Source organism: Dromiciops gliroides, chromosome 3, assembly GCF_019393635.1.
Source record: "Dromiciops gliroides isolate mDroGli1 chromosome 3, mDroGli1.pri, whole genome shotgun sequence".
NCBI lineage: Eukaryota > Metazoa > Chordata > Mammalia > Microbiotheria > Microbiotheriidae > Dromiciops > Dromiciops gliroides.
Window position 1 is genome coordinate 652,811,683 of NC_057863.1, and position 24,561 is coordinate 652,836,243.

The 24,561-nt window shown below is 36.9% G+C and overlaps 1 protein-coding gene across 1 annotated transcript in view; it reads right to left on the reverse strand.

Moving 5' to 3' along the window:
- Positions 1-24,204, reverse strand: part of LOC122748304 (vomeronasal type-2 receptor 26-like) — a 31,747-nt gene extending 7,543 nt beyond the window's left edge. The window contains exons 1-6 of the mRNA XM_043993967.1: positions 24,101-24,204; positions 18,396-18,687; positions 16,730-17,530; positions 8,354-8,581; positions 3,786-3,909; positions 42-922 (exon numbers count right to left, since the gene is read on the reverse strand). Of these exons, the coding sequence (XP_043849902.1) occupies positions 42-922; positions 3,786-3,909; positions 8,354-8,581; positions 16,730-17,530; positions 18,396-18,687; positions 24,101-24,153 (2,379 nt within the window). The 5' untranslated portion in view covers positions 24,154-24,204. The remainder of the gene's footprint in view (positions 1-41; positions 923-3,785; positions 3,910-8,353; positions 8,582-16,729; positions 17,531-18,395; positions 18,688-24,100) is intronic.
- Positions 24,205-24,561: the final 357 nt, after the last annotated feature.

The window sequence follows — 24,561 nt, forward strand, 5'->3', positions numbered from 1 at the left end:
TTTGAATGATGTCTTGATCTGGCATAAGATTTATGATTTACCCATTCTTGGGTGTTCCACTGTGGCTTCAGAAGGATCACATAGCATTTGGGAATGAAAATGCAGCCCAGTAAGCCAGCACTAGAGCTCAAGATGGAGAACACTTCTACAGCTACCATGGTCTTCCCCTTAGTGCTCTGGTATGTGGGCAAAAAAGAGACCCAGACACTGCAGAATACCAGCATGCTGAAGGTGATAAACTTGGATTCATTGAAGGTATCAGGCAGATTTCTGGCCAAGAAAGCCACAGTGAAACTCCCCAAAGCCAGCAATCCCATGTAACCCAAGACATAGTAGAAAGCAATGAGTGAGCCCTGATTGCACTTCAAGATGATGTGCTTGGGTTCAGAGTGTGGGTCTACATCTGGGAATGGGGGAGAAACCAACAGCCAGATACCACAGATAGTCACTTGGATCAGGGAGCAGATGAAAATGACAGAAATGGGTGCTCTGGAGCCCAGCCATTTTCTGCTCCTGCTCACTGGTCTTATGGCTTTGAAGGCTAGAACTACTGTGACTGTTTTAGCCAAAATGGAGGAGATGGCCATTGTGAATGTGATTCCAAATATTGCCTGTTGAAGGAGACATTTGGCTGAGGTAGGCTTACCAATGAAAAGCAAAGAAGACAGGAAGCATTGGCTTAGGGAGAGGAGCAAGGTGTAGCTGAGAGTTCGATTATTGGCTTTCACTATGGGAGTGTTCTGATGCTTCACAAATATCCCAATAATCACAACTGTCAGGAAGCATAAAACCAAAGCTGTGCAGGTCAGAGTCATGCCTAGGGGTTCCCTAAAGGACAGAAAAGTTTCAACCTTGGGGAGGCACCGATTTCTCTCCCTGTTTGGATATTCATCTTCAGGACACATGATGCACTGGTCCATATCTAAAGAGAAAAAAATTCTCAGTATTTTAAGTTCAGCCAATCTTCATTACCCCTGGCATGAGGTAATAGAATTTTTCAAGCTGCATTTTTTACAATAAATGGCATCCCGTACCAAATTTAAAACTATATTATAAAGCAGCAGTCATCAAAACTATTTGGTACTGGCTAAAAAATAGAGTGGTATATCAATGGAATAGGAAAGGCACAGGAGACACAATAGCAAATGACTTTAGTAATATACTGTTTGATAAACCCAAAGATTCCAGTTACTAGGATAAAAACTCACTATTTGACAAAAACTGCTGGGGAAAATGGAAGATAGCATGACAGAAACTAGGCATACACAAGCATCTTACAACATATAGTAAAATAAGGTCCAAATGGGTACATGGTTTAGACATAAAGGGTGATACCATAGGTAAATTAGGAGAGAAAGGAATCATTTATCTCTAATATCTTTGGAGAGGAGAGCAATTTATGACCAAACAAGAGATAGAGAATATTATGAAATGCAAAATGGATGCTTTTCATTACATTATATCAAAAAGGTTTTGTACAAAGAGAAGCAATGCAGCCAAAATTAGAAGGAAGGGAGAAAGCTGCGAAGTTTTTACAGCCATTATTTCTGCTCAAGGCCTCATTTCTAAAATAAATAGGTAACAGAATCAAATTTATAAGAATGCAAGTCATTCCCTAATTGAGAAATGGTCAAAGGATATGAACAGGTAATTTTCAGATGAAGAAATTAAAGCTCTTTGTTGTCATATGAAAAAATGCTCTGAATCACTATTGATTAGAGAAATGCAAATTAAAACAGGTATGAGGTACCACCTAATACCTATCAGGTTGGCTAATATGAAAAAAAAAAGAAAATAGTAAGTGTTGGAGAAGCTGTGGAAAATATGGAACACTAAATGCATTGTTGGTGGAGTTGTTAACTGATCCAACCATTCTGTAGAGTAATTTGGAACCAGGAAGAAAGGGCTATGAAACTGTGCATACCCTTTGACCCAGCAATAACACCATTAGGTCTTTATCCCAAAAAGATCATAAAAAGGGACAAGGACCCAAATGTACAAAAGTATTTATAGCAGCTCTCTTTACTGTGGCAAAGAATTGGAAATTGAGGGAATGCCCATCAATTCGGGAATGAATAAACAAGATGTAGCATATGAATGTATTGGGATACTATTGTGCTGTAAGAAAAAATGAGCAGGCAGATTTCAGAAAAACCTTGAAAGACTAACATGAACTGATGCTGAGTGAAATGAACAGAACCACAAAAATTTGTACAGTATCAACAATACTGTGGGGTGATCAACTGTGATAGAGTTATCTCTTCTCAGGAATACAATGATGTTAGATAATTTGAAAGGAGTCATAATGGAAAATGATCAAAATAACTGTGGAATCTGGATGCAGATTGAATCGTACTGTATCTACTTTCCTTGTTTTTCTTTTAATTTTGGAGGTTTTTTCCTTTTGTTCTGATTCTTCTTTCAGAACATGACTATTATGTAAATGTTTAATGTGATTTACATATACATACATGTATGTATATGTGTACATATATACATTGCGCATGTACATGTATGTGTCTTGTGTACATGTATACATGTATGTGTATGTGTGTGTATATACATGCATAACTTTATAGGGCTTCACATGAGCCACTCCATATTTGAGAAATGAGAAGAACCTCTCACACTATCTAAATCTCTAATACATAATCACCATTGTCTGGCACTTAGAGCCTTCCAAGCCTAAAATAGCTTTTTTTAAAGTCTCATTAATAAATAAACTATTGCATTGCTAGGAACACAATGTTTTTTAAAGTATGTTGTAATTTTTGGCCGTCAAAAAGGATTTATAAAGAATCTATTTTGTGTGAACCTATGCAACCTTACTTACTCTATAGTAAGCCCACTAGAAATACATGTACTATTAATGAATGACCATCTTCCTCTTCAAAGTATTGCATTCTAATTAGGAAAGAGTACATACTAAGGAAGCTGAATATGGTTGGTGAGAGGGTGAAATGAAAGTAAGAAAATACCCTTCTTGGTGGCACAATGTCCTCTCCCATAGGGCCAGGAGAAAACTAGAAAAACAGGAGAGAAATGGGGCATGAGTGATCTTGACACAAATGTAGGGCATGGAAGGGATTCACATAGGGGAGCAGACAGCATGGCAGAAGGATTTTATAACCCAAAAAAAATAGAAAAAAGAAAACTAAAAAAATAGATATGAAATGAAATTTCGGAGTAAGAAGATGCCCTCATTAAGACAGCAAATTCCATAGAAGAAATGGAGCAAATATAGATAAATTGGTACAGTGAAAATTTGTGAAAAGAAAAGTCGGATGGCAAGGTTGTTTCCAATGTCTTTCTGCTTACACTCAACCTATTAATAACACATGCACTTTAATCATTACATTGGGACTACACAGGATTTCTGCCATTTCAGCCATCAATATGGAGAAATATTTTCTCTCATCCACATAATCCTTCATATATATATATATATATATATATATATATATATATATATATATATATATATATATATAGTGCATGACACATAGTAGGCATCAAAGCCATAAACATACACAGCAAGGTACTCATCTTTCCCTAACTTGGGTCCTATTTCCAATACTGTGTTGACACTGCCCACTTTGTGCTTCTACTCTAATTATCCCCATCTCTGGTATTTTTCCACTAAGGTATCTCCATTTGCTCCAGGTGATTTACTTCCAAAGAATGTATATGACCATGAGATTCTATTCCAATTACGTTTCCACATTCTCTACAAGACTCTTCCTCGGAAGTTGAGGAAGAAGGTATGGTTCTGTGCATGTACTTACCAGTCTGGTTGGCAATCTCCCCCTCTGGGCAGGGCATACAGTCAAAGCAACACATGGACTCTCCCTCACAAGCAGATTTCCGAAATCCAGAGCCACAGCTCTCACTGCACACAGAGCGGGGAGTCTGTAGAAGGAAATTCTTTGAAGGGGCTTGTCATTCAAATAGTCTAGAAGGTGCAGAGTGGTTTTGGAATTGATGACATTGGGAAGTCCTAAATTTTGTAGAATTTCTAGAGAAGTAATGCCTGGTGCATGTTTCTAGTGATTCATTAATCAATCAACAAGTACTTCTCCATTGCCTAATATGTAAGAGATAATATAATAAGTTCTAGAAAACATTGAATGAATGAAATGCTATTCTGTTAAAAATATCATGGAAGTCAATTGACAAGTAGTCATGAAGTACCAAATGAATTTAAATTTAAACTGCATACACACATAACACACATATAATATTTGTCTATATGTATATAAAATATACTATGTATATCTCACTATGTAAGCACAGGAATTTTTTTCTCTGCTCATCCTGACTCTATTTCTAACACTATATCTTCTGTCCTAATTAATTTCTAAAATTTCTGGGATACAGCCAAAACCATTCGCAGGAAAAAGCTTATATTCTTAAAAATTTATATTTTATTTTGAAGATGGAGGCATCATTTGCCAAATGGGGCTAGTAACAAAGGAATGCCCTGGACTGAGAAGCATCCATGGGAAATAGCTCTTCTGGGGCATAGTATTTAATTTTATACTTTTGTGGTAATTCTTTATTATGTGTACTGACTTTTGTTGACATATACATTAAAATGGACTATATTTTTGTTAGTGGCCCGGGTTGAACAATTTGTTTACTTCCCAGTTGTGATTCTGAAATTATGGACATTAATAACTTGGTAAGGGTACAGTCTAACTAAGGAATCTTCTTCAGAAGATAATAAAAATGTATTTTATTTTAAAAGATATGAACATATTGGCTGATTTTCTAATAATGTGTAGGCCATCAATTTGTTTCCTAGGAGATAAAATCCAGGACCAAAGTAGAAAGATTTTTAAGAAGTGGAAATGATGAATGACATCATACAAACTATAGTCTAACATTTCAAGAAGTAATTTATGCTAAATGAAAAGAAAAGATGATCAAATGATAGACACTGACCTATAATCTCACTTTCTCTAATGAAACATCACCTTTAAAAATTGATTTATATAAGGAACCCTTGAAACTGCCTCATTTATATGACTCAGGAGCTCATCATGCCAAGAAATCTGACAACCAGAAGAAATACCCATTCTGAAATTATAAGTATGTCTATTGCATGAATTTGAATAGTGGGAAATAATGGAACATGTTTATTCATAATTAATAAAGAGTAGTGAAAAATTCAAATGCCAAAAAAGATGAGATGTAAACAAGAGAATTCATTGCAAAATATTTAAGTGTGAAATTTATTGCAAAAGAAAAAAGGGAATAGAAAACATGGAGAGAGACCTTTTTTTCCTTTACCTCAAAAAATTGGCAGACATTAGGTCTTTAAAGATGCTTGTTGAATTAATGAAGAAAGAGAATGTTTGTCTAGGGAAAATTTAGAGTGATTGGGCCCAACAAGTGTATAGAGGTACAACTATGGCAAGGATTGTTATTGTGCGACTCAAAAGGGGGCAGAATTGACATCTCAAGTCTCTTCTCTGAATATTTAAGAGAGATTTTAATTCCTTCCAGAAGTGGAAGAAGAAAGTTTGTACTGTGGGCCATTTTGTTTTCCTTAGAGAAAAAGTGTGTTGTGCTACAAGTAAAGAGAGAGAGAGAGAGAGAGAGAGAGAGAGAGAGAGAGAGAGAGAGAGAGAGAGAGAGATGTGTTAAGGGTTAGATAGATAGATAGATAGATAGATAGATAGATAGATAGATAGATAGATAGATAGATAGATAGATAGATATAGATAGATAATGTACATGGCTATGGCTATGGATATAGGTATAGGTGTAGATGGAGATGGTGATGAAGATGAAGATCAACATGGAGGTGGATATGGAGACAGAGATAGAAAGAGAGGTAGAGGTAGAGAGAGATAGAAATAGGAGAAGAGAGAGAGAAAGAGATGATAGATGATAGATAAAGATATAGTGATTGATAGATGAAGGATAGATAGATAGATATACATTCATATGGCTATGGATATAGGTATAGGTGGAGATGGAGATGGTGATAAATATAGAGATCTACATGGAGATGGAGACAGAGACAGAGATAGAAATGGATATAGAGGTAGAGGTAGAGAAAGGTAAAAGTAGAGTAAGGGGGAGAGGGAGAGATGATAAATGAAAGAGAGAGAATCTTGTTCTTTACATATTTTTAGATTGATGAATATTATCAGATTCAATCAAACTTCCTGCCACCTGACCTATCTATTTCTCCTTTGCTGCATTCCCTTTCAAAACCTGCCTTCTAACTCTGTGTCCTTCATGGTTATTCCCTGGGCCATCTTCTCTTCTTCCTCTATGCTATTTGGCGATCTTATTAGCTCCCTTGGATTTCATTATCATCTTTATGCTGAGATTTCCCAAATCTAACTTTCCTGCACTAATGTTTAAGCTGACTTCCAATCTTACATCTCATTTTATCTTTCAAAGATATCAAACTGAATATCCAGTAAACATCCAAGACTCCTTATGTACAAACCTATGCATCTTTTTACCCTCAACCTTAACTCCTCCTATCTTCTCTATTCCTCTAAAGGGCAACATCAACTTCTCAGTCCCTTAGGCTTACAACCTAGGAGTCATCCTGGTTTCCTCACTCCCTCTCACCCCCTCAGATCCAGGTATTGCCAAACTTGTTCATTTCACCACTGCAACATCTCTCAACTGCAAACCTTTCTCTCCTCTGACGCTGCCACCCCTCTATTGCAGGATCGTAGCAGCATGGTCCTGGATTATTGCAATAACCTGGTGGAGTGTCTGCCTGCCTCAAGATTCTCCCCACTCCAATCCTTACTCTCATGAGCCAGTAAAGTGATTTTCCTGAGGCAGTAATTTGATCATGTTACCCTCTTCGACTTCAGTCTAATTCATATTGTCAATATGTACAAATAAAATGTCATCTCTGACATTCCAAGCCCATCATTATCTATGTCCCTTCCACATTCCCAGTCACTTAACTTATTCACATACTTTTATTCTTTGATTCATTGAAACTGGCTGACTGACTGTTCCAAACACTCCATCTCTTGGTTCCAGGCAATTTCTCTGATACCATTCCTGGAATGTTCTCTGGTTTCCACTCTACCTAATGACTCCCATGATTTGCTGTTAGTCACAACTAAAAACTCCTATTCAATAATAAACTATTTGAGGAGTGGGACTTTTTTGCCTATTTCTGTATCCTCTGAACTTAACACAATGTCTGGCACATTTTGATGTTAAGTCATTTTCAAAGGGTGTTTTACTCTTTGTGACCCTATTAGGAGTTTAATTGTAAAAAAATACAGGGGTGGTTTTCCATTTCATTCTCCAGGTAATTTTACAAATGAGGAACCTGAGGCAAAGAGGCTCAAGTAAGTTGCCCAGCATTACACAGCTAGTGTCTCAGGCCATATTTGAACCTATGAAGTTGAAACTTCTTGACTTCAGGTAAAACACACTATCTATTGAATCACCTTGCTGCACCTCTTGGAACATAGAAGGTTCTTAATCAATGTTAATTTGCTGATTGAACCTTTTGTCACTTTAGGGTAGAGAAAGAGGCCCAACCTCTATATCCCAGGTTGGAATTCCACTAAAGAAAAGTTCCACAATGAACACACATAGTGAATCACAAAGTAACCCATTTGCCAAAAGCATAGCAAAACAGAAATCAATGAAGTGAAGCAAAAGAAGATATACATGAGATAATAAAGTGTGAAAGCCTTATCCCTTTGGGAACTAGATAGCAAAACATAACCAAAAGATTTTGTCCTTTATCACATCCAAGGAGAAACTCCCAGGGGTTTTTATAATAGGCATATAGATAGAGACATGAGGTAGACTTTCAGTTCCTCTCAGGTCTTCCCAGAAGAGTTTTACTTAAGCAAGCTAAAATGATGTTTTCATCTTCCATCTTCTGTCTCAAAATGAGAAACCAGAAGCACTGGAAGGGATTCACCTCTTGAAGAGTCCTGAAGCTTGATGAATCCTAAAAAGAACCTGTCTTTTTGTTTGATAATAATTTCTTTACAGGGGGGAGAGAGAGAGAGAGAGAGAGAGAGAGAGAGAGAGAGAGAGAGAGAGAGAGAGAGAGAGGAGAGCAAAACAATTTTATATATAAAAACCACTCTAAGTGAATATTTTACTGACAGTGTATAAATAAAGGAATTCCAAGGTGTTAAATATATCTGTTTCTTCAAAGTAATTCATATTTTACTTTTTAGCTTCATATTCCTTGTGGAAAAGAATGAAGATGTTTAGTGGTAAGCAATGCAATACTCATAAATATGTCCCTTAGAGGGGAAAAAAGTAAACCCATGTCCCCATTAATAGATGTTCTTATGTCCACACCCTATGAAAAACCTCCATGTGAGAGACTACTAACCTTTATATAAATTTGGTTCCACATGATGATATTCTCATGGATGGAAAAATCTTCACCAAGGGGAGCATGAGGAATAAACTCTCCCACTTTCACCAGAACTTCTGTACCATTATCAAGGATCACAAAATTGGTAATATCATAGTTTGCCACAGGGTTCCTTTTCTCATCCATGAACACCTGGTCACCAACACTGTTGTTAAACTGGATATTTCTAAGAAGAGAGTGCAGCTAAATGGGAAGAGAACTTATAAGTGCCACTTCAATACAAGGACACCCAAAAGATTGTGAATTGTCAAGATAATCTATTCCATCCCCTCAGTCACACACAGGGATGATCATAATCTGCATCTTATCCTTACCAAGAAAACCCACCAAGGCTTCCACTTCCTTAGTTGGACTTTGTCAATTCATTTATTTGATTGAAACTTTCTATTGTTCCATTTCTCACTATGCCTCACCCTCCTAATCATATTCATTACTTTTAGTGGGACTTTTAATTGCTTAATCCTCAGTACTGTAATGATTGGAATGATGCCACCTACTGGAGAGTGACTATAGGAAAGTTCTACATTGAAGTGAAGGTCTTTAAGGGCAAGACCAGGAGTCTTTTCTTTGGCATCAGGAAGTAACGTTTGCTTGTGGGAGGAAGAAGGGGGAGCCTGGCGCTCTGACTGGGGCTCTCTTTCCTGAGGACGCTGGTGGAGAAGGGAGCTAGAAACAAACTCTCCTTTTAATAGATAGAAATCTAGGCCTTTCTCTTTCTCTTTACCAAATTCTTATTCTCCATTATAAATGTTTAAAGGCCTAACTCTTGCTAAAGTTTATAATTTATTGGCAACCACTCATTAGATGTTTTAGGCAGTCTAGCTAGAATTTTAGCCCTTAACAGTACTTTTCAGGATATTTAATCTGTAAATAATAAATAATAAATCTGTAAATAAATACTCTAAATTATAATTTTACTTTCTTCCTTTCCCAGTCGTGCCTCAGTTGTTTTTCTTTTCTCGCAGAGCCAAGATGGTAGAGGAAAGGCAGTGAGCTCTCAAACTCACAGCACAATCATTCCAAAAAACCTCCAAATAATGCCATAAGATAATTCTTAGAGCAGCAAAATCCACAGAAAAACATGCTGAGATCATTTTCCAACCAAGGACAGATTGGAAGGTCTGAAGGAAGGAGTTGCTGTGCTGAGATAGGAGTAGAGCCCAACCCCCATATTCCTGCTGACACAGATCCAGTTCCAGGAAGGCCTTGGCAGAGAAAGAGCTCCCCCCACCCCACCAGAGCCCCTGAATCACTGTTTGGTGAGAGGGCTAAGCCCTTGGCAGATGGGAGATTACAGGGATCTCTGCTGCTGCTAAGGCAGAACTTGGGTTTTTCACTTGTAAAGAATTAATTGGGATTTGGGGTTTTCATAACCCTATCTTTGCTTTATTATGGTCAGACTGAAAAAAAAATGTAAGCTTAAAAGCCTAAGAGAAGATGGGTGTGTATACTTTGGGAGATAATTGAACAAACAAGAGGAACTCTGACCATAGGGAATATTTATTGAAACTAAGTAACTAATAGCTCCTCTAATAGCTTTCCCATGCCCACATGGGTCTGGCTAGATTATAATGGGGACAGCCCATGTGGGTGTGCTGAGCCAATCAGAGACTCAACATGGTTAAGAACTGGCCCTCCCCTTCCTGTGGAAAAGTCAGTTAGATAAAGTTAGTTTCAGTTAGAGGAAGTTAGGAATAAAGGCAGTTAGGGTTCTGAGGGAAACAGGGAAGGAAGGCAGACATTTAGAGGAGCTGCAGGTGTTTGACCTTTGGCCAAAAACAGAAGAGATTGCACAGCTAATTTTCCTTAGAGCTACAGATTTTGGGTGTGGTGAGATTTTTTTGTTTTTTGAGGCAAAGCTGGCTCTTTGGAGCTAGCTGGGTTGGAGGCAGTTTCGGGTGCCTGGGGCCTTTTTGCCCCAGAGATTTATACATTGTTTCTAATTCTATTAATATCACTTGTGTGATTCAGATATGGTTTTAAACTTGTTCCCATTAATAAACCTGTTTTTTTTTTTAAAGAGGCTGTTTCTTTTCTTACCCAATATTAAGGAAAGCCACCCAATTAACTCTTCCCATACTAAATTTGGCCTTTACACACTCCTGCTGGGAACCAGTAAGTAGGCTTGAGTAGCAGTGGCCAAATGGAGGAAGGGCATAGGCTTGTCTGAGCTGACAGCCACAGCACACAATGCTGGTGAATTAGCAGATTGGCCTGGGGTTATCTATGCACCAGGAAACAGACCAGGCAAGTAAAGAACCTGAGCCATCTTAAATCATACCATCTGGGACCCCCTGAAGTTTGGGACAGTGCAGCCTAGAAACTGCCCCAGTCTAAAGGGCTAAAAGTCAAGTAAAAGAAAGGCAAGATGAGCAGACAGAGAAAAATGAGGACCATAGAAAGTTTCTTTAGTGACAAGGAAGATCAAGGTACACCCTCAGAGGAGGAAGGCAATGTCGGGGCCCCTATATGTAAAGCTTCCAAGGAGAAACTCTCCATTATTCTATTTTCACAAATCCTTTTGCCATTTGTCTTACTGGCAATCATTTCTTGCCTCTATGTTTTTCTTTCTTCTGGAATATTCACCCCCATAAACTTCCTTCTGTCCAATTCCCCTTTTGTTGATTAGAGACATAGGAAAGAACACACACCACTTACCAAGTCTATTATAAATAAATATTAAGAAACTACATCTGAACTCTCAAAGCAGTGAAGAAGTTCTTTAATTCAACTATAATTAATTTGCTGTCTCATTTCTATGAAGATGACTTACTTATCTATGCATCTAGCTTCTTACTTTATTTCCCTGCCTCAGATTCTTATAACTCCAGTTTTCTCTACAAACTGCTACTAAATGAATTTTCCTTAAGCTTGCATGTGACCATGTCACATCTCTAAAAAACTGACATATTAGTTCCCTATTGCCTCCAAGGTAAAATATCAAGGATTTTGTTTGTCTTTCACAAAGCAGTCCCAAACAGCACTTTTCATCGAATTGTACATTCCTTCCACTCTCCCACAACAATCCTGATGAATAGTTCTTTCTGTTCTTTGCACAAGACATTGTTCTCCTCATCTCTATATCTGCTATTGTGAATGAGATTTTCCCTTACCCTTAAAGATAAGTGATTTAACTATGGTTATAATCTGTATTTAACCTACAAGTCAGTTCTTTGACTAAAAGAATGTGATTTAAAATGCTTTCCCTAATTCTTTAGTAGCTGAAATTAATAGTAATGTAACAAATAGGAATAGATAATATGTAATATGTTCTTATGTACTGTGAATTTATGCCTTGGTCAACAAAACATGTCCATTTGTAATCTTATTAAATGTTCAATGAGGTACTAAAAATAGTATCTCTAAGCTGGAGGAACCAATCAGCATTGAAGGTCGTTTCACTTTAGTGAATTGTCCTGAATTGCCACTACTTTTGTACATTTGGCTGACTGACAGCCCTGATGGGGCACCCTTAGGCTCATGTTTATGATTTTTTGGAAGATAACCATTTGTAAATGTCCATTTTCTGTACCATTTGAAATAGACCCAGAAGAGAATATGGGTGGAGTTGTGTCTAAAATTAGTAAGGTATATAAACATTTAAGCCTTGCTGGGGTGTAAAAGCCACCAGATCCCTTTTGCACCATAGAATAGCTCCCTTGTTTCAAGATATAAGAAACTCAATTTTCTACATGAAGTCTGTCCTGAAACTCTGAGCTGCTAGTGACATCCATCCCTCATTATGTGGTATTTAACAACTTTATATTTCTTTGTATTTCTTTATCTTTCCTGAGAATATACTTAAATGGCATATATTAGCTAGCATTTATATATTGCTTTAAGGTTTAAAAGCAATGTGCATTTTATCTGATTTGTTTGTGCCCTCTGAGGGAGGTACTATTATTGTCTCCAATTTATAGATAAGGAAACTGAAGACAAGGAAAGTTAGGTGATTTGCCCAGGGTAAGAGTCTCAAGTAGTCAGGAAGAAAGGAGCACAAATTCTAAATCAGACACTGAAGAGCTTTCTTTGTGTTTCTGTCTTTCTCTATCTCTGTCTCTCTCTGTCTCTGTCTCTCTGACTCCGTCTCTTTCTTTGTGTGTCTCTGTGTCTCTGTCTTTCTGTCATTGTGTCCCTTTCTCTGTGTGTGTCTCTGTCTTTCTCTGTGCCTCACTCACTATCTCTGTCTCTCTGTCTCTCTCTCTCTAATCTTCTCCAGCTCCTGCTTTTCTGGCTTGTTTGTATGAGTACATGTATGTATGTATATATAGGTAATAAAATAGATGTACTCAAATAAATTATACTCAGGTTTTCAGGATTAAGTTATTCTTCTTTGTAAACCTATATATTTTCCCTTTTGGAATATATTATACATTTTCTTCTTTATTATAGAAGATTTAGATCTTATGTAATCCTAACTACTTCCTTGGAACTTGGTATTGGTTCATGTGTGCCTGATGTTTCTTGTAGGAGGTTATTGCTAGACTTTCATATCTTCACTTTGAGCTTTTGATCTAATAAGCATGGGAAATATTTTTTATATTTTCCTGAATTAGAGGAAAAGATATATTGATGTTGATGTAATAATATTGATATTTATACAAATAAACATATAAACATATATAGTGTGTGTATATGTGTATATAAAAATATTCATATATGCACATGTATTCACATATGTATATACGTGGTCATAAGTGCATATGTACAAACATGCATGCAAACACATATCCATATCACTACATGTGTGTATATACATGAAGGTGTGTGCATATACATGTGTGTACATGGTATATGTTTGTGTGTGCCTTTGTATATGTATGTGTGTACACGTATGCATATACATGCATCCACAACACATGTAATATAATATTATATGCATATGCATGGTTTTCAGCGAGTGTAACAACTCCTATATTATCTCTTTGATATTTTTTCTGGATTGTTTTCTTTATAAGTTACCATATGGTTCATTCTATCTTTGGAATTGCTTGATTTTCTTCCAATAACTATTTTCCTTGTGAAGCTTTAAAAAAAACTGTGATGTCTAAAAATCTAATGAGTGGTCACCTTAAATTAGAAGCTTTAGCACCAGTTTTGGGGCATTAAGTATTTATTCAAGTATATCAGGGGTTAGTAAAGAGAAACACATGAATAAAGAAAGAGATATGTCTCCTCTTCCTGTTCTGCCTGCCCCTGCTGCCAACAGCCTTTTCCAGAACGCAAAAGGCTGATTCTCAGTCTCCTAGAATGGAGGTTCTCTGCAGGAACAGAAGAGGGAGGTGCCCACACGTAGTCCCAAGCTAATTGGCTGGTCCATTGATTGACATGACGTACAGGCAGTCTATGATTACATGTAACTCCTGGTCCCGCCAGGCAACTTCCAGAAGCCAAGTCATATCCTTTCTCCTCAGGGTAGAGCTTCCCTGGTTCTCACACTGTCTTTCTCAGCAGGGTAGTGACACTCTGATTCTCACATCCTGTTTCATGGAGTCATGGGTTTTTGTCTGGTCTATTTGAAAATTCTAGGAGTCCATTATCTGGTAAAGACACTGCTTTCTCTTCTAAACTATTTATTTCCTTAACAATTCTTCTCTACAAAGCTATTATCTCATTTGTTTATTTCTTCTTTGCATTATTCCTTCGAGGTATTAGTTTAGTCTGTTTGTAGTTATGAAATAATTGCTTCCTTGATGATTTCAAATATTTTCTACTGTTTTCTTTGATTTACTCATATTTTCAGCTTCACACCTTAAATTGGATCTTTTTTGTCAGTACTAATATCTGTCCCCTGCTTAGTTTTTGAGTGGGATATATAGCCTCACTTGGTCTCACGCTGGATCCCTTATTTTATTGAGTTATCATTGGCCTCCCAGAATGAGGCATCCTTGGATCTTAAAGGTTAAAAAATGGATCTTCTGTGCCCTCTATCTTGGCTCAGGTCAGCTGTTTGGTACTTCAAAGTCACTAGACCCAAGCTGTCTATATGTGGCCCAGTGGCATTGTCCACTACCACTCCCTAGAACTTTGGGGCATCCTGACCATACTACTTATTTCTGACTTGTGATACATTCTTGGTTGTTTTGTTTTGTTCTGTTTTGTTTTCTGTGTTTTTTCGTGGGGCGATGAGAGTTAAGTGACTTGCCCAGGGTCACACAGCTAGTGAGTGTCAAGTGTCTGAGGCTGGATTTCAACTCAGGTCCTCCTGAATCCAGGGCCAGTGTTTTATCCACTGCATCACCTAGCTGCCCCTTCAGATGCATTCTAAAGGTAGTTTTCCAGTTTTCTTGCTTCTGGACACAGATCTTTGCTTACTAAACTTGATTTGCCACAATAGAATGCTACACTTCACTGAACATTCTTTTCCTGGCAACCCATTTTCCTATTGCCTTTATGTTGTTCCCCTCCCCAGCCTCCTGCAAAGGCCTGGGGTTGAAGAAGTAACTGCAAATTCTACCTGGATTTCTAAGGTCTTTCTTCACTTTTATGAAAGCCTCAGAGTTTTGCTGCAGTTGGGATGTGGGAACTGTAGTGTTTGCTTTTTGTTCAAGAATCTCTCTTGGCTGAAGACTTTGTCAATTTAGAACATGGCTCCTATTCTTTCCTTTAATAATGTATTCTAAAATTCCAACAAAAACAATTAGATTAAGTTCAGTGGTTCATCAATTTAAAAATGTGATCTGGGGAGCAGATAAGTCATGCAGTGGATTAAGCACTGGCCCTGGATTCAGGAGTACCCGAGTTCAAATCCAGCCTCAGACACTTGACATTTACTAGCTGTATGACCCTGGGCAAGTCACTTAACCTCCATTGCCCCAGACAAAAAAAGAAAAGAAAAGAAATCTGATCCACTTTTGTCAATAAAAATAATATTTGCCTTTCTCCAATGCTGATTTATCTCTTGTCGTCTTCAGTACTTCAAAAAGTACAGGGCAACACAGTCAATAAATCACTCCTCCTTTCAGTTTAATTTTCCCAATGTATTGTCATCATAATCAGATTTTGAGGTAGTAGTCAAAGAATTATGTTCTATGTTTTGCAGATGAGATAACTGAGGCTTAAAATGGTTCAATAACAATAATGGTAATGATAATAATAATTAGGAAAATTCAGAAATGGGATCCATTTTCACCCAAAAAATTGTAAAACTTGAAAGATAGAAGGGAACACAGACGACAAACACATATGATCATAATCATCATTATAACAAACAATTCCCCAGCTTCTGCTTAAAGACCTCCAACGAATGAAATACAAACATCTGATGAGGCAGCTCATTTATCCAATTCCAATTTTAACAAAATTGCTGCTGCTGGTGGTCTCACTCATACCTTCATTTACGTATTTATTTACTCATTTATTTACTTGGTTTTTAAATTTATATTTCCCCTCTTTATATGAAACTTAAATTGCCCTCCTTTAAACCTCGAAGCATGGCTCCTAGCTCTTCTCTCTGGGGTTAAAATGCTAATGATTCTATAAAATTAAGAGACATTCAAATGCTTGAACACAGTCATCATGCACCTCTGATTCCTTTTTTTTCCTCCAAGCTAAAAATGTTCAGGCCATTCATTAGAGCTTTATGAGTCAGGAATTAACAACCCTCGCGTCTCTTTTTACATTAAATGATATACAAATTATCAATGTTCATCTTGACTTAAGAGTACAGGAACTGAACATTATGCACCATTGTGATCCTCATAACTATGTAGAAACAGGGAACGTGCCAAATTAGACCCTGAAGCCTTTGGCTACTGAACCTGCCTCACCTCAGTCTTCTCACACCTTGTATTTATCCTTAATCCTTTTACTTAAATCCTGTATCTATCACAGCCAAGAAATTCTTGTGTTATGCATCTTTTTGTACCAAATATCCCTTTGGCAGCCTGGTGAAGCCTGTAGAAAACTTCTCAGGGAGAATGTGGCATATATTATGTATGGTCTTGAGTCCTCTCAATTTGAAAACTATCAATTTCAGATAAAATAGCAGACACTGAGTCTGCACAGGCTTCAGTACCCCTTTGGCACATTTATCACTCATTTTACAGTCCATCTGATGAAACTAGAAATAGCAACCAAATATATATAAACTATGGTTATTTTCCCTTTAAATTCTTGTAGACTAGAGATACAAATTCTATTCATAACTGAGAAGGACTACTGAAAGAGCCACATCTGGCATCAGAAAAAAGAGAAAAAAGTTATAGGCCTGGTTGCTAGCAGAATATTTTTGAGAATCCTTTTAGTGATTCATTAATGCCCTCTTTCTAGAGATAGCACCTCTTTTTCCTAGCCTATGAATCAAATGATCATTTTTATATGTGAACCCACCTTCCATGGATATAGTATTAGGCTTTCTTCATCTCTCAAATATTCCATTTCTGATCTAGTTAAGAGTACTTCATGGAGAGCCAAGGCCACAGCATACACAGCATTGTAGATATTGTAACTTAGGCTAGACATAGACATGTCAAAATACCTCAAAGGCAGCATTTCTAAAGAAGAGTTTTGTGAACAATCTTGATCATATTTTATATGATGAAATGGACATTGAAAAGCTGAGTTCCACATTTTTTTAAAGAAAATATCTTGTGGGTATTTGGCTGGCTTACTTGTCCTTAGGAAAGATTTGAAACTTGGAATCTCTTTGGTCTGACCAGCAAATATCAGAGCTCTGTTGAAAGTTTCAACATTCACGCTATGGTGTCTCATGGTGAAATCCCAGTGAGAGCTGGTAATCCATACTTTTTTATATAGTTTGTGATACTGTTGCACATATTGTAGAGTCATTCGTGAATGGTTATCCCCATAAATAACAATTACATTAGCAGAAGATACATGAATGCTTGGCGGAATAACACTGAAGGAATAAGTAAGGGATTTCAAACCCAGTGGAATCTTTTCTATAAAGGCTGCACACACACCCTTCCTATTCATCTCTTCTCTTATATCCCAGAGGAATGTTTCCCCCCTGGCAGTATCTGTTATAACCAGTCCCACCCATGTCCAGTTGAAATGCACCATTAATTGGACCATTCCCAGGGCAAGGGCAGAATCCTTGGGTGCCATTTGATAAACACTTGGAAAATGGACCTTGTCACTCAGGATAGAATCAAATGGGCCATAGGTGATCTGAACAGGAAAGAAACATAATCCCCCTTGAGAATGACATATGGACTAGAGAAAACAATATAACAGAGCATGGATCTTTCCATTTTCTTTACATGCCATCTTTTTTCCCTATGTGTTTGCATAGACTAAGCAGCATTCCTTGAATCCAGTCCTCCCTCATCTCTGTCTGTTAGTGTTTCACTCTCCACTATTAAAGGCTTACTCAGTCTCTAAGGAAGTTACTGGCACCAGTAATTGTGTGCCATATCCTCTAAGAAACCTGCCCTAATGCAACCACAAAAATGTTTTCTTTTAAAAAACATTTTTTTAAAGTTTTCTTTCCTTGATCCACAGATTTTTGTGAAATAAGTTGTTCTTTGTATCTCTTATTTGCTTCAGTTTCACTTGATTTTCTGTGATACTTTAAAGTATCTCAGATCATGGAGATATTTTGTTTTTAATTTGTCCCTCCCACCTATGCCTGACAGTTTAATTATTGAGCAAAATGCATTCCATGCATATAGAATTTTAAAAGTGCTCATCAATTTTGGCTGAATTACACTGATAAACATACACCTATTTACATATATATTATATATCATATATACACACATATGTTACTACACATATGTATTTACATTATAATTACATTATATTACAAAGCTGGAAGGGTAAATCCTACTAGAACCGGTAATGTTGATCCCTAATTTCAATATCTTACCTTTGTATCTTCCTTGCTCTGAGCACCAGCTGAAGAATAATGCCAGAAGACATGATTTCCCGGTGTTTACCATATCACATATCCAGCTTGAAGTCCCTGCTTTTACCTACTTCTACAAATCACAGTTTTCCTGAGAGTCTGTGTTCTTTTCATCATGATTCTTACCTGTGGAAACTTGTAGAGCTCAAGTATGGAAGCCATCTGGATTGACAAATCTGAATTGGCTCCTCCAATGACAGCCACAGACTTTTGCTGCTTCTCACAGTGGTAATTTGGAGCAATCAGTCTCTTTCCTGACAACAACATCAAAGAGCTCTCCAATGTTCTGACATCACTTGAGTAGGTGTTATAAATCTGGAATCCTAGAGTAATATTAGGTAACAGATTGGGGTCTTTGTTGACCTCCTCCACAGCAAACATCAAGGCCAGGACTTGATTGTAGTGTTTTTCCTGCAACCTCAATTGAGAACAATAGTGTTAGGACTCAGAAAATCCTTTCATAAAGAAAATACCTAATGATTGTTCAAGCTGTGAGAATCAGAGTGTGAGCCCCCCCCACACACACACACCTGCTGAAAAAGACATTGTGAGAACCAGGGCAATGCCACCCTGAGGAGAAAGCATGTGACTAGTGTCTGGAAGTTACATCTATACAAAGAACAATTACATCTTTTCATGGAACCACCTTAAGTCATGTCAGTCAATGCTGCCAGCCAATTAGCTTGGAGCTGTGTGTGGGAACTGTACCTGGGTGGTCCCCCAGGGAGCTTCCACTCAAAGAGAACCGGAATCCTTCTTTAAACACTAGAAAGAACTACCAACCAATTAGCTTGGAGCAGTGTTTGGGGACCACATGTGGGCAGCACGGGGGATCCTTCTTTCAGTTGGAGGTCATGGTAGCAGCAGCAGGTGCAGGGAGCTAGACTCTTTCTGAACATCACACGTTCTCTTTACTAACCCCTAATATACTTTAATAAATCCTTGATGCCCAAAGACTGGTGCTATAGGCTTCTAATTCATGGCAACCACACATTAGAATTTTAGGCATCATAGTTAGATTTGACTCATCCAAAAGCAACTTAGTGTGATTCTTCTTGCTAACTCATAGGTCCTTATTTAAACACTACTTTATCCTCTTCTAGTAATCTCACCCTTACAGTAATACATACGCACATACATGTGTTTAACAAATATATAAGTCTATACACACAAATACACACATGCATTCTTTCTATTTGTGTAGCTGTCAATTTAGCTAACTAGCCAACTACCATCTATCCCTAGATATTACCAATCTACTAATTTTTGCCAAGACAAATACCTGGCAAAGATGAATGTTGTGGGTCTTGTCATGCAGCTTTGTAGTCCACAAACTAAAGAATAGTTTTCTCTTAAAGGATCAGGTCAGGTTTCTTATTTTCTCACCAAGGAAGAGAAACATTTCTGATACTGAGCCCTATGATACTGAACTGAAGGATGAAAAATGGCTACAGCAAAGGACTAGTTTGTAATATAAAGATTGGTGGGAAGCATCACTCGGATGGTGTCAATTTCTGCCACAGTAACAATCAGCAAGAAAATATGGGACTGGAGCTTTGGAGAAAGGAAACTAAAATCATGATTATGGAGAAGGTCTAATTCCTGGTTCTGGTGGAATTCACTCCAATGACTTACTTTCCTTGAGTGAGTCAGCAACCCTACTCTGGTGTGTCTGGAATGGAATTATAGAGATGATAGTAATAGCTTCTTGAAGGTCAACTCAGATACGTCAATTGATTTTTGGTGCTTATCATTAGATGACACCTTTTATATGATTTGTCTTCCTTTAAACTCTTTCAATTGCCTGATATTTAATATAAAACTATCATTGATGATAACTCTTCTGTGATGCATATGGTGAAGTAAATCATATGGAGTTCAGTACATCAATAAGCATTTATTAATTGTTTGGCTATCTGGAACTGTCCTAAGCAGGAAATGCAAAGGAGGATGTTAGTGCCTGGATTGATATGTACAGGAAAAAATGGGATTATGCCTCAGTCTATACAGAAAAAAATGGGATTATGCCTCAGTCTAGAATGTAGAAGTTAGCAAAATAGCAGACCAAAATAGGACTGTAGGGATTTCCATTTTGATCACTTAACTCTATACTACTGAATGGCAGAGAGATAGATAGATAGATAGATAGATAGATAGATAGATAGATAGATAGATAGATAGATAGATAGATATAGACCATATGAAGTCAGAAACATTGTGCACTCTCTTAACTAGTCATTATCAAATGCAATTCAACTGTCTTACCATGCAGACAGTAAGAGATATAACATGGTAATGTCACATGTTCTGGACTTTCTCCTAGAAACATAGAAAGGAATAGTCTGGTATATGAGGCCATATCTGGGGCAAATGAAAAAAAATCCAATGAAGTCAAGTTATTCCTGTACCTTCAAATTACCAAAATTCACTAGATAATATTATTACTGTGTATTTTCCAGTCTGAGATTCTTTGAGGTGGGTAACTCACTTATTTTAGAAATTACTTCAGCCAATTCAGATGCACAATGTACAGACTTTGACAGTTTCCTGGGCACTAAGAAGTTGATTGATTTGCTCATTGCTGAAAAATTTCTAGGTATCAGAGGCAGAACCAAAAAAAAGTCCATTTCTCTCTCTCTCTCTCTCTCTCTCTCTCTCTCTCTCTCTCTCTCTCTCTCTCTCTCTCTCTCTCTCTCTCTCTCTCTCTCTCAGCATTATTTGGAGGTATTTGGTGGGGTCCTGGGGAGAGGTCTGGAAAGTTACTGCTTTTCCTCTACCATCTTCTCCCTCTCCCTCTCATTCTCCCTCTTCCTCTCCTCCTTCCCTTTTCCTCTCCCTCCCTTATTCCGTCCTTTACTCACTCCCTCCCTCCCTCCCTCTCTCTCTCTCTCTCTCTCTCTCCCCTCTTCTTTATCTCTCTTCACTTTCTTTTTTTCTGTCTTCTTACCTCTGCTTCTCACTGTCTCTATATGAATAAATATGTTGTTGTTATTTACTCATTACAGTTATGTCTGATTCTTTGTGACCCAAGGTAGGCCTTGCTTGGCAAAGATACAAGAGTGGTTTGCCCTTTCTTTCTCCAACTCATCTTATAGATGAGGAACTGAGGTAAACAGGGTTAAGTGACTTGCCAAGGATCACAAAGGCAATAAGCATCTTGGGGTATATTTGAACTCAGGAATATGATTCATCCTGACTTTAGGCTCAGCAATTTATCTACTGCACCATCTAGCTGCCTCATACAGCTATAGATTAGATCAATATCAATACTGATATTCTTCATATAGGTAATCAACATGCAAACTATGATAATATGCTGTTATTCGAAATCAAAGCAAAATAAAACACTATGCATTTAATATATTTAAATACATGACTGTAGATTCACAGCTAGAATGTGCCTAAGAGTTCAACTCTTCTAATCTACTCATTTAACATAAAGGAAAACTGATATCCATTAAAGGGACTTGAGTTGCCAAGGTCAAATTTAGGGGAAAAAAATGTTTGAAAATAGCAAATACTTCAGGCAGCTAGGTGGTGTAGTAGATAAAGCAACAGCCCAAAAGTCGCTTAACCCTCATTGCCCTGAAAAAGGAAGGAAGAAAGAAAGAAAGAAAGAAAGAAAGAAAGAAAGAAAGAAAGAAAGAAAGAAAGAAAGAAAGAAAGAAAGAAAGAAAGAAAGAAAGGAAGGAAGGAAGGAAGGAAGGAAGGAAGGAAGGAAGGAAGGAAGGAAGGAAGGAAGGAAGGGAAAGAAAGAAAGAAAGAAATTAAGGAAGGAAGGAAGAGAAAGAAAGAAAGAGAGAAAGAGAAAGAAAATAGAAAGCACAAAAGAGTAATTCCCTCAAATAAGAGAATAAACATAAAAATTGTAAAGCAGTATAAGGAATTTAAAAATACACAAAAAACCCATTATTTTGAAAAAGACTAATAACTAATCTTTTAATCAAACCAAAAGCTTTTATTAAGTACTTCCTCTGGGCCAAGCATTCTGCTAAATGCTGAGAGTGCAAAACAAAAGGAAAACCAAAGAAAGTAATATTTCTGACATCAAAGAGCTCACAACATAAAGGGAAATATTGTATGCAAAAATATTATGTGCAACATAATGTGCACAAGATTATTTGGATAATCCCTTAGGGACATCACTAGCATTGAGCAGTTTAGAGAAAGACTTGTTACAGAAGGTTAGATTTTACCTGAAACTTTAATGCACCCAATGAATCCATAATGCGGTGGTGAGAAGGGAGAGATTTCCAGGGATGAGATGTAGTCAGTGAAAATAAAATGGGGGATAAAAAAAAGAGAATAGAATGGGGAAGTGGAATGCTTTGTGTAAGCACCAGTCTATGGGCCGGTGTAGCTGGGATCCTAGCATATGTGGAAGAGAGTAAGGTACAAGAATACTGGAAAAGTAGCAACCTTATGGGTAGTGAAGGGCTTTTCAATACAGAACTATTGTATATATGATCCTGGAGCCATGAAGGACACAGAGGATTTCATAGACTAGGGGTATGACATAGATACACTTTAGGAAGATCACTTTTGGAACTGAGAGGAAGATTTTATGTAGTAGGGAGAGAAAACTTCCATTTAAGCTAATTAAAAAGAAGATGGATAAAAAATCAAATTAAACACTTCAAAGAATCATGTATGATTCCCACAAATTAAGAATGAATAGAAAAAGAATGATCAAAACTGAATATTCAGGGCAGTTAAGTGGCACAGAACATAAGGTTCAAAACTTATTCTCAAAAGACCTGGAATTAAATATCTCAGACACTAGTTTTGTGAAATTGGGCAAGTTACTCAATTACTTTCTCCCTCAGTTTCCACATCTGTATAATGTGGGTGATACACCTATGTCATGAGAATTTATGAGGATCAAGTGAAATTATAAAGAAAAATAATTCAGAAACCTGATTCTGATATATTATGAAAGAATTACCTTTTTTTAAATGTGAAAATCAATAATATTAAAAACATGCAATATTGAGAATGAATGGAATGCTACCAAACTGCTCATATAAAACAATTATAGTCCTAAACCTTAATAAGTGATGCATCAATAACAGAGAAAAAGAGAGATGCAGAGACAGACATAGATAGTAGACTGGACTGAGAATCAGAAAAACCTGAGCTAAAAGCTTTGTCTCAAAATACTAGCTGTATAATCATCAGCAATTCACTTAACCTCTCAGTCTATCAAGCAACACTCTAAGAGAATAAGTTATTGTTATACTGCCAGTCAGCATCATAATTACTCAGCCTTATAAATATTTATTTAAATATAATTAAATTATACATAGTTATATATGATATAGCTACAAGTTTATATTCAGTTATATATAAATATAATTATCATAACTATTACATATTTTAAGCATTTAATAATTACATGTGAGATGTCAAAATTATATATTTTATATATGTCTACACATATACAAATGCACACATATGTGGCTCACTGTGTGCATATTATAGTGAATGATATTTGTAGTTTTAGAGAACGAAGCAGTTATAGTGAATGGCATTTATAATACCTTTCTCACAGGGTCCATATGTGGCTGACATGAAAATAAATTATATATTCAAAGCATTTGCCTCGCATTCAAATTCTCCAATAATGTCAACTGTTAGTTGTTTAAGGAATGGGAAGGAAGAAGACCATGACAGTTGTCATGATTTTCAGTGACTGAAACAATAAAGGCATGGAAGGCAGAAAATAGGATAGGAAATGACACTCTGTTCATGCAAATGCTTTAAAAGTGGCTTTTTAATCACACCCCCCCCCAAATACTTCTTAAAATCAAAATTTAAAAAAAAAAACTTACTGATAAAAATTAAGTTTCTTAGGATTAAATGTAAAACTTTTCCATAATAGCATTTGTGCACTTTCATATATAAATAAAGGGAAAAATCCTCCAATAATAAAATCACCATCCATGTAGTGGGTGGGACCTAAATCTCTTTTCAGGAAACAGAGAGAAACTTCTTTATGATTCAAAGACTGAGGAGCCTCCAGCACCAAAAACAGGAAAAGAAGAGAGAACATCAGGAACATCTCACTCCAACTTCTACCAAATGGATAAATAATAGGCAAACCACTGTGGGGATATGCTGTAGATCAGACCTGGTTACAGCAGAAGGATTGTGAAGAAGTCTCTAATGGTGAAACTTTTCTGCAGACAGATGTCTATTTCCTTTCAAATTCTGAATTCCATTTTTCCTCCTAATACTGTGAAGACAAATGCATAATGATTGAATGCTTGCCCAAAACAAGGTTGATGAGGGA